At 40.8% G+C, this 14,076-nt stretch overlaps 3 protein-coding genes across 4 annotated transcripts in view; 1 reads left to right on the plus strand and 2 right to left on the minus strand.

Moving 5' to 3' along the window:
* hip1rb (huntingtin interacting protein 1 related b) overlaps positions 1 to 2,937 on the minus strand; it is a 38,902-nt gene extending 35,965 nt beyond the window's left edge. The window contains exon 1 of the mRNA XM_061672410.1: positions 2,634 to 2,937. Within this exon, the coding sequence (XP_061528394.1) occupies positions 2,634 to 2,714 (81 nt within the window). The 5' untranslated portion in view covers positions 2,715 to 2,937. The remainder of the gene's footprint in view (positions 1 to 2,633) is intronic.
* Positions 2,938 to 7,734: 4,797 nt separating this feature from the next.
* Positions 7,735 to 8,710, plus strand: LOC133400666 (hydroxycarboxylic acid receptor 2-like). The gene has a single exon (XM_061673531.1). The coding sequence runs from the start codon at positions 7,736 to 7,738 to the stop codon at positions 8,708 to 8,710; it is 975 nt and encodes a 324-aa protein (XP_061529515.1). The 5' UTR covers position 7,735.
* A 3,881-nt stretch (positions 8,711 to 12,591) lies between these two features.
* kntc1 (kinetochore associated 1) overlaps positions 12,592 to 14,076 on the minus strand; it is a 58,568-nt gene continuing 57,083 nt past the window's right edge. For both annotated transcript variants that reach the window (XM_061672413.1, XM_061672412.1), the window contains exons 59-62: positions 13,984 to 14,073; positions 13,354 to 13,508; positions 13,000 to 13,078; positions 12,592 to 12,887 (exon numbers count right to left, since the gene is read on the minus strand). In XM_061672413.1, the coding sequence (XP_061528397.1) occupies positions 12,852 to 12,887; positions 13,000 to 13,078; positions 13,354 to 13,508; positions 13,984 to 14,073 (360 nt within the window). In that variant the 3' untranslated portion in view covers positions 12,592 to 12,851. The remainder of the gene's footprint in view (positions 12,888 to 12,999; positions 13,079 to 13,353; positions 13,509 to 13,983; positions 14,074 to 14,076) is intronic.

Consider the following 14,076-nt stretch of genomic DNA (forward strand, 5'->3'; position numbering starts at 1 on the left):
TATTTATTTTTATTTATTTTTTTTTTTTTTTTTTTTTTTTTTATTATGGGACAGTGACACATTGCTGATTTTGTATTTATTTATTTGTCCAATGTGTGTTTTCAGTTATATAATTAGAAAATTTTGTAAACAACAAACGTGTCATAAAAGTGTATATTGAGAGGTCTGCTCATGTTATGTGTTGACACATTACCACTGTGGCAGAGAAACTGTCCACACAAACAGCAAGTTAACTCAACACATTGCCCGTTTTAATTAACAGGACAAGGCCAAAGGCATTAAGTGTGTGCTGTTCTCCACTCTACTCCCACTCAGAGACTGTTTATCTACAACGTTCATGCCCCCCACCCCCCTTCGCCTCACCTCATGGGTGCCCACTCGGGCAACTAGACCAAGGGAAAGCAAACACTGCACTCTCTCACTCACTCACACCGAGTATATAGAGGATAGTGTGTGTGTGTGCCGTTTCACCTTGAGATGAGCATAGAGCAGTACACCAGAGGATCGTAACTGCATGAATCAGCAACTTGATCACAAAACAACGCAGGCTACCTCCTACACACTCTCAAGGGGTGCCCTGACTTGCAATTTTAAATTTGTTCTGTGACAATGCTCCTAACTCAAAACACTGGTATCTCAAATCATTTCCAAAATTAAATGGAAATGCCATTAATCCATTCCAGCCCAATACATACATACGTGACAACACGAAGAAGACAGTCGCAACTGCGTAGTAAGTTGCAGTAATTTTGAGTTTTTCGCAGAGGATAAAGAATATGCCTGTGAGTATTACATCTGTCGACAAGTGTTGCTGCAGTGTTCAAATATCTGCTGCATTGTGTGTTAACATTAAGCTAGCAGACTTTCCAAAGGCAAAGTTGTGGTTGTTTTAAATATGCAACGTTTAATTCGTGTTGTTTTATGCTTCGATAAACTTCAACTGGGAGGGGTAATAAACAGCTTGAAGAATTTTTTAAAATAATTTTATTGTTCACTATTTGCCAAAGCATCTAGTGCTCATATCTAAAATTTTTGCTTGGGAAAAAATAAATAAATCAATTTTTAAAAAGTAAGTTGGCCGAGCAATTGCTAGTATCCAAGTCAAGGTACCACTGTACTTTCACCATACATTAAAGAACACTTATGCCCAGCAATACCTACAAAACACCACTATGTAAAAGTATGGCTGTGGAAACACTTTCCTGTTCCCTCTCCATTACACATCTGTGATTGCTGAGTAGCTTTACTTAATTTTAGTTTTATAGTGTTTAATTTCTCATTGTATTGAAATGTGAAAGTCACCTAAACACTATGTGTGCAGTCTAATGAAGCTTTGATTAAACCTAGAATGAATTAAACCACATTTTATCCACATCAGATCACGTTCCACTCCCGACTTTTGTCGACCTCATGTTAGACGAATGTGTGGAGTGACAAGAGAGACTACCACCAACACCAAACAATCCTAATTTGGAGCAGCACCAACGTGTATAAACACACACACACTATATCGACATTTTGTCATTACCTATTTTTCTCTCTTTCAAGTCTTAACAAGCACGTAAGTAATATTTTGCATCATCCCCCTATCGCACAAACAATGTCAACTAAACATCCGTGGTGGAGTTAAAAATTCAAAGTCTTTCCTTCAGTCATCAACACACTCGCGAGTACAGCTGGAACATAATGGAGCTGCTGGCTGTACCACATCTTGAAACTGTGACAAATGACTAAAGGGAACAGAGATGGCCAAACAGGACCAACAAGATCAGCACCATGACAGTGTCAAAGTGTGTTTTCATTTTAAATGTCCTATTTATTTGACTTTGAATAATGCCATGGACTCATGTGCCAATCCATAGTGTGAATACAGTAACATGTTATTTTTGTCTTATTTGCATCCAAAACCATTCAATCATAAGGTGACCTAACCCCTGCTGCTTTACTGTTTGAGTTGGACAACTTTAGAGGAGAAAAGTTTTTTTTTTTGAGTCAATTAAAATACAGGCGAGCCCTCCATGTTGGGTCAAGTATGACAGAGGTGAACCCTCCAATATGGGTCAATTAAGAGACGTGAATCCTCCATTTTGGGTAGAGTAAAAGAAACGTCAGCCTTAATTCTTTGATTAATTCAAACACAGGCGAATCCTTCACTTTGGGTTAATTAAGACACAGATGTACCCTCCATTTTGACTTCAATTAAAAGACATTTTTCGCCCCTAAATATGTAAAGAAACAAGGGTGAGCCCCCATTTTGGATCGATTAGTACACTGTTAATTCTATATTTGGGGTTAATGTAAACGCAGATGAGCCCCCCATTTTGGGTCACTTAAAACACAGGTGACGCCTCCATTTTGGGTTACCAAGAGCACAGGTGAGTCCTACGTTTTTTGGGTCAACTGCAATTTGCAACGCAGGTGAACCCTCCAGTTCGGGCCAGCTAAATCGCATGTTAGTCCTCCATTGTGGCTCAATTAGAAGGAACGTTAGTCCAGTTAATTAAAACACAGGTGAACTCTCCATTGTGGCGTAATTGGCAAACACAAAGTCATTGTGGGCCACTGAGAGCACACCCACGCATTTTTACATTGGTTCAAAAAGCGCCAGCAAACAACCTTACAAATGTCCTTACCTGCTGCTTGTCAAAGTGTTCCCTCTCGGCTCCGAGGCTGGCCTCAGTCCGCCTGGTCTTGACCCGAGACGAAATGTTCATCCTCCACTTCCGATGCGGACTCAAGCGTCCCGAATCCCCATAAAAAAATCCAACAACAAAAAAAGAGATATGAATAACGGTACACGGGCTCGCCTTGCAATGACCGCTCTTTCGTCGTCGTCGTCGCCTTTAGTAAGGCCGACACATTCCCAATCCGCCTCGCCGGTGATGAAGCACGGCCAAGAGGAGGAAATGTAGTCGGTCTGCCGTGTTCCGGATGATCCTCCCCCTCCAAAAGGTGGTTGAATACGTCATGACGTAATCACAAGCTGCTTCCAGCATGCCACCTCCTCGTTTTCATCTCACGTTTATTTTTATAGATAGTTTATTATTTCAACCCTTAAAAGTTTCATATATATAATATATATATATATTATATATATATATATATATATATATTATATATTATAGATATATAATATCTATAATATATATATATATATATAATAGATATATATATATTATATATTATATAATATATAATATCTATATATTATATATATATATATAATATATAATATATATATAATATATATATATATATATATATTATTTATATGTTTTCTTTTAATTTTACATCAAGGACACATAAAGGCCCGTAATCAAATAAACACATATGTGTTTATTTGATTACGGGCCTTTATGTGTCCTTGATGTAAAATTTAAAGAAAAAATATATTTTAATAGATTTTTTTCAATAACCAGCAGTGGGCGTGCCTAATTATAAGTGTTGTCTAAAATTTCATGTTAATATTAGTATATTTTGACATTTTTTGAGCGGTTTTATGGTGGTATTTTACAGTTTCCACCCTGTCCTAACCTTATATGAACCTCTATATTTCTACTAAAAAAATGCTAAAATGGTGTAACTTTTACCATAAATTCTTTAAAATATTTAAAAAAAAAGAAAAAAGACAGCTTAATAATAAATAATAATAATTAATAATAATAAAAAATAAAATTAAAAAAAAGAATTAATGATTTCTCATCATATATACAAAACATTTAAAATTCTCTTTTATTTTTGCTAAAATGTGTCTGTCCCTTAAAGTTGCTGTCATTACCGCCACATTGACCATTTTCAGATCAATAAAGTTTATTCAAAATGTGATTCTTTAATTCCCATGTCATTTTGTCTTGTCAATCAAGCACATGCTCGGGCAGAGAGATTTTGATAACTGGAAGAGGAAGTCTTTTTCCTCATTTGTACCCTAAAGTCACATTATATTTTTATTGCATGTCATTAGCAAACGACTTGTAGTGTTAATGTTTAAAGATTTTCCTGTAAAAACTTGATAATCATATAGAAATGTTGTACAGGACTAGCTAGCTAAAATAACAATTTAAGATAACTCTACCAGCATAGCACAGTTAGCTAAAAACTTTGAAATGTCATTACCATCACGTCATCACATAGTGCAGTGAGGTGGTGATGACAGAAACGAAAACCAAAAGTTCCCGAAATCAAATAAACACCCATAAATATATATAATCTTTAATAATAATCTAAAAAAAAATCTAGTCTCGGTCCATCGTACAATTGTACGCTACTGACGATGACGTCATATAGGCCTATGACTAGTCCACTGGTGTCACACTGGAGGCCCGGGGGCCAGATCCGGCCCATGAAAGGAAATCAAAATTGCTCATTGTGTTCTAGTGTAATAACATTGAGATATTTGCAAGCATTTTTTTGTTACCAATCCCCCTTTGAAAAGAAATGTAATGGTTGGTTAACTGGTTATTCATCAACGTGTTTTGTATAGTGTATGTAATTGCATGATGTAATCTTTCATTTATACGGGTTCACAGTCGTAACGGCCCTCCGAGGAAAGTCATAACTACGATGTGGCCCGTAACAACAATGAGTTTGACACCCCTGGCCTAGTCTGTCATTTTAAAAATATATACTGTATATAAAATTGGAGGGACGCCAACCACAAACTGCAGCGATTTCGCTACCCGTGATGTATAGATATATTTGTGATGAATTATAAACTTTTACAACTGAAGTAGTTTTAGCTAGCTCGCAATTGCTTGTTGCTGGGCGGAATTCACAATGAAGGCCAGTTAACATATATGCTAGCCACACACACGAGTTGCAAGGTTCTAACATGAATGTTAGCTTCATTGAAGACTCTAAATTGTGCATTTGTGTGAATGTGATTGGCCAGTTACTCCACCCTATACCTTAGCGTTGGGCCCAAACAGTTTGAGATCCCCTGCATTAGAATGTACAGGTGTACCTAATGAAGTGTCCCATGACAGACTTGTTTGCAGCGAACACGTTGGACTTGAATTTCACGTTATTTGTCGGTGGGGTGGAGCAGATGGCATGGCGTGCCATTTGTTCCCGGCTACACACGAGTCAAGCAAGTCATGCACACATACGTATGTGGACAACCTTCCCAAACTGGCTTTGTCACATGCCCCTGCAAACTGACTGAATGCAATGGTGTGTATCATTATTACAGAAAGGGTATTTTTAGACCGCTTGGAGCTTGGCCTGCAGGCATTGAAGTTGCCTATAATGTGCTGCCAAATGTTTTGAAAACGTATCACCTTAATTGTTTTGAATGTGATGCACTAGCAACACGGTTAAATTTAGGGGCATATTGAGAGACGTTTGCCACAGTATAAATAAAATTCACTCAGTCGACTCACTTTTTGATTGACACGTCATAGAGAGGACACAAGAACGTGCTTGCAGCGCAATACTGTCACCTAGTGGCAAATTACAGGTATTGCGTGGTGTATAATACGATTACGCTCATATTTCAAATCCTCTTTCCATGTTAAAATTAATGGCAGTGTGGTTTTTGTCCTGGCCGTGGAGCAGGGGACCAGCTCGACACCCTCGGCAGGGTCCTCGAGGGTGCATGGGAGTTCCCCCAACCAGTCTACATGTGTTTTGTGGACTTGGAGAAGGCGTTCGACCGTGTCCCTTGGGGAGTCCTGTGGGGGGTGCTTCGGGAGTATGGGGTACCGAACCCCCTGATACGGGCTGTTCGGTCCCCGTACGACCGGTGTCAGAGTTTGGTCCGCATTGCCGGCAGTAAGTCGGACTCGTTGCCAGTGAGGGTTGGACTTCGCCAAGGCTGCCCTATGTCACCGATTCTGTTCATAACTTTTATGGACAGAATTTCTAGGCGCAGCCCAGGCATAGAGGGGGTCTGGTTTGGTGGCCTCAGTATTGCATCTCTGCTATTAGCAGATGATGTGCTTCTGTTGGCTTCATCGAGCCGTGATCTCCAACTCTCACTGGAGCGGTTCGCAGCAGAGTGTGAAGCGGCTGGGATGAGAATCAGCACCTCCAAATCTGAGACCACGGTCCTCAGTCGGAAAAGGGTGGCGTGCCCTCTCTAGGTCGGGGATGAGATCCTGCCCCAAGTGGAGGAGTTCAAGTATCTTGGGGTCTTGTTCACGACTGGGGGAAGAATGGAACGAGAGATCCACAGGCGGATCGGTGCAGCATCTGCAGTGATGCGGACTTCGTATCGGTCGTTGTGGTGAAGAAGGAGCTAAGCCGAAAGGCGAAGCTCTCAATTTACTGGTTGATCTACGTTCCTACCCTCACCTATGGTCACGAGCTGTGGGTCGTGACCGAAAGAACAAGATCCCGGGTACAAGCGGCCGAAAAGAGTTTGCTCCGCAGGGTCTCCGGGCTCTCCCTTAGAGATAGGGTGAGAAGCTCGGTCATCCGGGAGGAGCTCAGAGTAGAGCCGCTGCTCCTCCACATTGAGAGGAGCCAGAGGAGGTGGCTGGGGCATCTGATTCGGATGCCTCCCTGGTGACGTGTTCCGGGTACGTCCCAACGTAAGGAGACCCCGGGGACGACCCAGGACACGCTGGAGAGACTTACTTACAAGTGTTTGTTTGTTTGTATGTGCCCTGCGATTGGCTGGCAACCAGTTCAGGGTGTCCCCCGCCTCCTGCCCGATGACAGCTGGGATAGGCTCCAGCACGCCCGCGACCCTTGTGAGGAGAAGCGGCTCAGAAAATGGATGGATGGATGGACAACGTCCTAACTTTGTTGGAATTGGGGTTTTCGAATTACATTGTAGTGTTGGACTATTGGCTCACGCAGTTGTTCACAAAGTGGTGAACAAACTGAGCCTTTCGGGGATGCGCCTTTTATAGCCAATTATGACACTCACCTATTTCCGATGAACCTATTTACCTGTGGAATGTTTCAAAGAGGTGATTTTTGAGCATTCCTCAACTTTCCCAGTCTTTTGTTGCCCCTGTCCCAGGTTTCTGGGAACGTGTTGAAGGCATCAAATTCAAAATTAGAGAATATTTGCCCCCAAAAATAAAATGAACAATAACATTCATCAGTTTGAACATTTAAATATCTTGTCTTTGGAGTGTATTCAAATGAAACTATTGTCATTGGATTGTGTTTTGAATTTACATATTACACATCTCTTGTTGGGAAATGTTTTTTTTTTTTTTTTTAATTTGACATACAGTCACTGTATTTGACATAAGGTCACTTTATTCGAGACAGTCTTTTCATTTCAGTCCACTGTATTTGAGAAACAGTCCATTGAATTTGACATATAGTCTACAGCATTTAAGCTTTTGAGACTATTCTAATTTATTGAGATGTACCTGTTGTCACTGTATTGCCAATATGGGCCACTATATTTGCTGCATGGTCATTGAATTTGAGATAGAATCACTATATCTGACAAATAGTTACTGTACATATGGTCCCCCGTTTTTGACATATTGGTGTATTTTTAAAACCAGCGTGTCATTTTTCACTGATCTGCAATTTGTGACCTCAAGTGCACTTTTCTTCCAATTTCTCATCGCATTTTCACACAACATAGCGAGGGCTTAGTCATTGTATGACATATAAAAAAAAAAAAAAAAAAAAAAAAAAAAAAAAAAAGCAGAAGCAACTCGGGGCTTCCTGTGCAGATTGACACGAAAGTGACTGAAAGAGGTGCAAACATTTCTCTTTAAAGCACACACACTCTTACTCCTCAGGGCTTTTCATTTCCTCACTCAACATGCATTGCAACTTCACCACGACCCTTCTGGTCCGCACGCTTCCCACCCTCCTGTCCTTGGAGTTTATCCTTGGGGCACTGAGCAACGGGCTGGCCCTGTGGATCTTCTGCTTCCGCCTGCGGCCCTGGAAGAGTAGCACGGTGCTCCTGTTCAACCTGGCCATGGCTGACTTCCTGCTCAATATGATTCTGCCCTTCCGCGCCAACTACTACAGCTCGGGGGTCAAGTGGCGCTTCGGCCAGACCTCGTGCAACGTGTCACAGTTCATGCTGGCGCTCAACCGCACCGGGAGCACGCTCTTCCTCATGGCCATCGCTGTGGACCGCTACGTCCGCGTGGTGTACCCCCACAGCCGCGTCAACTCCTTGAGCCCTTCTAAGGCCATGTGTGGGGCAGCCGCCCTGTGGTTGTTCACCGTGTGCTTGACGGCCAATGCCCTCACCCTGCAAAACCTCCGCTCAGACTACTGCGAGAGCTTCCTGGTGGAGACCTCGGCCAAGGGCAACCGGCTGTGGCACAAGTTAAATTTCCTGTTTTCCTGCTGGGTGCCGCTCCTGGTGATCCTCTTCTGTACGGTGCACATCGTGGGCCAACTGCGGGGGCGGCAGCTGAGCCAGCATGGCAAGATTAAGAAGGCGTTGTGGTGCATTACTGCGGTGGTTGTGCTCTTCGCCGTCTGTTTCCTGCCAAGTAACATCACACAGCTCATCATCTGGATCAAAACCCAGGAGGCCATCCAGACCCTGCCAGAGTCAGAGGTGTGCGGAGCCATGGACAACCTCACCGTGGTCTTCTACATGACCGTCAGCCTCACGTATCTCAACAGCGCCCTGGACCCGGTGGTCTACTACTTCTCCAGCCCCACGATCAAGAACATCTGCAGGAAGTCCCTGCACCTGCCCCTTGCAGAGACTACCGAAACCATAGAGAAGAGGACCCGGGAGACCGGATCACACTCATGCAGCCAGATTTAGAGTGACCGAGGCGGCACATTTCCTAAAAAATAGTGCTTTTTTTGGTGGGGGGCAAAGGTTTAGCCTTTAATCCAGCTCACATTTACATCATCAAGAAGCCATTGCATTCCAGTAGCTGCAAAATTGGTGAATTAAAATGTATCTATTCATTTTGCATTTTATTTTTTTCATCTTTTAGCTCATTCAAGACCCCGTAAAGTGAATTCGTAGATTTGGTTGCAAATACATTATACCTGTTTGAAAATACAGTGGTGCCTTGAGATGCGAGTTTAATTCGTTCTGTGACCATGCTCATAACACAAAACACTCACACCTCAAATAAACTTTTCCCATTAAAATGAATGGAAATGCCATTAATCCTTCCCAGCCCAGCAGTATTAGTCATAAAGAATATGCCTGTAAATATTGTTATAGCAACTGTCTACATGTGTGGTACCACCATTTGTGTTCAAATATTAATTACTTCTAAAACCAAAACTATCAATGCTAAACGTTAGCATGTCAAAGGTTTTGCGTTGTTTGTTAGTATTAAGCTAAGCCGACTTTACTAAGGCAAATATATTTAATAGTTTTAAATACAAAATATATAAACCTGTTTTCTTTAGTTTGACAGAATACTTCAAATAGGAGTGGCATTAAACACATTGGAGCCTCTTTTTTGATTAATTATTCAATGTTTGCTAAACTTCTGCTTACTGTGAAATGAGTTCACTGCCACTATGCAGTGCTCATATGTCAAGTTTGCGTTCGCGAGTCAAAACAAAAACAATAATTGGCCAAATTACGGCCCATATCGCGAAAAACTTTGTGTTGGGTCAAGGCAACACTGCAATTGCTGAAAATGTGCAAAGACTGACAACCATACAGTACTCAATTGTAGAGATATAGCGTTAAGCTGTTTTTCATTATTTCAGTTTTCCGGATTTTTTTGGTCTGTGGCTAAAACGGTGCCCAGTGACGCACTGGGCGTGAGCCCCCACTCGCCCACTATATAAGAACTTGAGTGCCTTTGATTGCATCAGTGGTTATCAATTGCAAGTTATTATCACGAGGCCCAAGCCTGTGAGCTCAGGACCTACCTGGTGGCTAGCACCTGTCATCACAGTGTGGAAAGCCCCATGATGACCCGGTGGAATAGAATCCAGCCCCAGAGACTTCAAATAAATATTTTTCCGCAGCTCAAATGTGTAGTGATGCTAGATGAAGTAGAAGTCATTGTTTTGAGGTGCATTGTTTTGCGCATTTAGGGGACACGTCCACAAAGTTTGAGAACAGAGACAATGGCTTGATTTTTCATGATTTGGAGTTCTACACTTTTTATATATTTTTTTTATTTTTTAAACCTTTTTTTTTAAACATTCAAATTTGGCAGGATTGTAAACAACACTTTTCTGTGGTGTGGAATTTAGAAGGGCGGCACGGTGGATGACTGGTTAGCACATCTCCATCACAGTTCTGTTCAGTCCGGGTTCAAATCCTGGCCCCACCTGTGTGGAGTTTGCATGTTGTCCCTGTGCCTGCGTGGGTTTTCTACGGGCACTCCGGTTTGCTCCACATCCCAAAAACATGCACGGTAGGTTGATTGGAAACTCTGACTTGCCCTTAGGTCTGAATGTGAGCGCAAATGATTGTTTGTTTCTATGTGCCCTGCGATTGGCTGGCGACCAGTTCAGGGTGTATCCCGCCTCTTGCCCAGAGTCAGCTGAGATAGCTGCCAGCACACCTGCAACCCTAGTGAGGATAAGTGGTACGGAAAATGAATGGATGGAAACCCCCTCAAAATTGGTTAATTACAACCCCAATTCCAATGAAGTTGGGACGTTGTGTTAAACAAAAATAAAAACAGAATACAATGATTTGCAAATCATGTTCAACCTATATTTAATTGAATACACTACAAAGACAAGATATTTAATGTTCAAACTGATAAACTTTATTGTTTTTAGCAATGCGGGCATGCGGGAGCCTATCCCAGCCATCATCAGGCAGGAGGCGGGGTACACCCTGAACTGGTTGCCAGCCAATCGCAGGGCACATACAAACAAACAACCATTCGCACTCACATTCACGCCTACAGGGAACTTAGAGTCTTCAATTAACCTACCATGCATGTTTTTGGGATGTGGGAGGAAACCGGAGTGCCCGGAGAAAACCCACACAGGCACGGGGAGAACATGCAAACTCCACACAGGCGGGGCCGGGGATTGAACCCGGGTCCTCAGAACTGTGAGGCTGATGCTCTAACCAGTCGCCCACCGTGCCGCCTTATCGTAAACAAAGAAAAACAAAATAATTTTACAAACTCATTTATCATTTTGTAAATTTATTATATTAAATAATTAGTTGATTAATTATACATTAATAATCCTCAATAATAAAACTTTTAAAAATATATACTTTTTTTTTTTTTTTTTTAAACCTCATCTACAAATGACCAGGCTCAACAGTTTGCACAGCCCTGGTCTGCTAACTCATCCCTGCACTTGCACTGCTTCTGCAAAAACAATGAAATGAAGTATGAAATAAAGAGCACGTTTCCGCCAACTGTGCGTTCATCACACTTCATTCATTCAAAAGATGGCAGCTGCAAGCTTCCTCCTTAGGTGGGTCACACCTCGAGAGGAAAGAAAAAAGTGTGCATTTCATAGAAAATGTTCAATTCTAAGAATAAAGCTCACCCACACACAAGATATATTTTTGTCGAAAAAATGAAGCCTAAAAACAATAAACCACAAACAGCTTGACAAATTATGTTGACTCTCAATTTGCTTTACATTGATTCATAAACTAAGTCACTTTCCTTTGGTGTAAAAAGTTAGAATGTAATATATTAAGGACTACCTTTTACATACTATATCATGTAAAATGTACTTTTTAATTGTGAGAGTGACTCTCAGCATTGGAGTTTGCAGGTTCTCCCTGTGCTTGCGTGAGTTTTCTCTGTGTACTCTGACCTCCTCCCACATAAAAGAAACAAAACATGGATGTTTGCTTCATTGAAGACTAAATGTCACTGTATTTGACATCCAGTCACTGTAGTTGACATGCGGTCCACTATAATTGATACAACTTCACTGTATCTGACAGTCAACTGTATTTGACATAGTGTCCACTGTTTTTGATATTGTGCACTGTATTTGATGTGTCAACGTTTTTTATTTATTTATTTTATTTTTTTATATACAATCACTGCATTTGACATACTGTCCACTGTATCTGACACATGGTCAACTGTTTTTGACATATGGTCTGCTGCATTTGACATACAATCACTGTATTTGCCATAGAGTCCACTGTATTTGACATAGTCACTGCATTTAACATGATATACTGTATATCAACTCATATTTTACAGTCACTATTTGACATACGGTCACTGAATTTGACAAATCGTCCACTGTATTTGATATACTGTCACTGTATTTCACATACGGTCCACTATATTTGGGATACGGACCACTGTATTTGATATACGATCACTGTATTTAACATATGGTGCACTGTATTTGATATTTGTCAACTGTTTTTGATTTAAAGTCAATTTATTTGCCATCTGGTCCACCGTATTTGACATAGTCTCGACTGTATTTGACATACGGTCAACTGTTCTTTATATGGTCCACTGTATTTGACATATGGTCAACTGTATTTAACATAGGGTTCACAATATTTGACATATGCAATATTTGACATAACTATTTGGTAACTGTATTTGACCTAGTACACTGTATATAACATGGGGTCACTGCATTTGCCAAATGGTGCACTGTATTTGATGTACGGCAACTGTTTTTGATATACTGAACAGTAACCATATTAAACATACTGTCTTTAATGTAATGTTCACAGTACTTCACATATGGTCATTGTATTTGGCATACTGTCCACTGTATTTCACATAGTTCACTGCATTTGACGTACCATCATTATATTTGACATGTGGTCTATACTATTTGTCATACATTGCACTGTATTTGACATATGGTCACAGAATTTGACATAGGACTTTAGCAGTGCTCACTTACTGTACACAAGACTCCAAGAATGTCGCTTTCAATTACAAAAGTGAACAGAAAGAACATTTATTTGAACAGGAAACAGGGACCAAAGATAAGATGACAAAATTACAGTGGGAAAAACATTAGCCAGAAACTCCATTCTGCAAGGTAAGAAGTTCCTAGAAGGGGAAAATCATTTGAATTTAAGTGAACATCAAAATCTGTGTGTGTGTGCAAGATAATGAATGGCAATAATGGTTTATTATGATTTAATAACAATAATTTTGTTACCTGGAGGCCTCCATTTGTCATGTCTCCATGTGCTGTGTGTTTCATGTACTCTTGAGCCAGCGAGTGAGCGTCATCCCGACTGAGGAGCACATCAAATTACTCATAAACAGTATGTTACATTATTTTCAAGACAACACTACTAATACTGTGCACCAACGAAAATGTTATATATGTAATAATGTACTGTTTAAAACACTATTCAAAGTGTCTGCCTTGGTTTCTCCCACCATGCAAGCAGGCGGTTAACCATATGGGGAAAATATCTGGTTGAGCAATACACACTACATAGTGGTTGTCATGGCAACATGATTAAACAACAAGAGACACCGTGAAGCCTGAAGAACAAGTACTGACCAGTTGTGGTTGATCAGGTCTTTGATAAGGTCCTTCACCTTGTCCGTTTGGCGGCTGGTAACCATGAACTTCTTCAGGTGCGTGAAGTGATTGGTCTTCACTAGCTTGCTGTGTTGACCGTGCTGGATCATGTATGTCAACACGGTCTCTCTGACCTGAAAAGTCAGAAGATACAGTAATTGCGTGTCACATGTGCAATTTTCCCCCCAAATAAAATAATCTCCATAGCCCTTTTTTACATTTTTTTATTATTTAAGGGTAATGTTGCAGAATGAGTTTTAAATGATATACAGTTTTGGGATTCCCAATTTAGAATTTTTTTTGGGGCAGCTTCAATTACTTGCGTTTTTTTGTTATTTATCACATAAATGAGTCTATATAATGTATTCTGACTATTATCAGCTAAATAGCAAGAATGCTCTTATCACGTGTCTTCATCGCCTGAGAATCTTCTCGCCATCTGACTGGTTGACAGCTTTTAGTTTCCTCTTTCACAGCTTTACTCACGCAGAAGATTAATATGCACAAATCGCCAGTGTTCATTAAAAACAACAGCTGGCACTTGCTGCTCGGCAACAGTAAGGGATAAAAAGTCAATTCAATAATAGTAATTATGATGTGAAAACTCACCTGTGAAGGGATACCGGCGAATTCTCCTGTGTTCAAGAGCTCCTCTTGCTGATCCAGTACAATGAGTGGGTCATGCACAGAAAGGAAGCCCTG

Source organism: Phycodurus eques, chromosome 3, assembly GCF_024500275.1.
Source record: "Phycodurus eques isolate BA_2022a chromosome 3, UOR_Pequ_1.1, whole genome shotgun sequence".
Lineage (NCBI taxonomy): Eukaryota > Metazoa > Chordata > Actinopteri > Syngnathiformes > Syngnathidae > Phycodurus > Phycodurus eques.

Excerpts from the sequence above, each read along its gene's own strand:
- LOC133400666 (XM_061673531.1), top strand. The coding sequence starts at position 7,736 with ATGCATTGCAACTTCACCACGACCCTTCTGGTCCGCACGCTTCCCACC.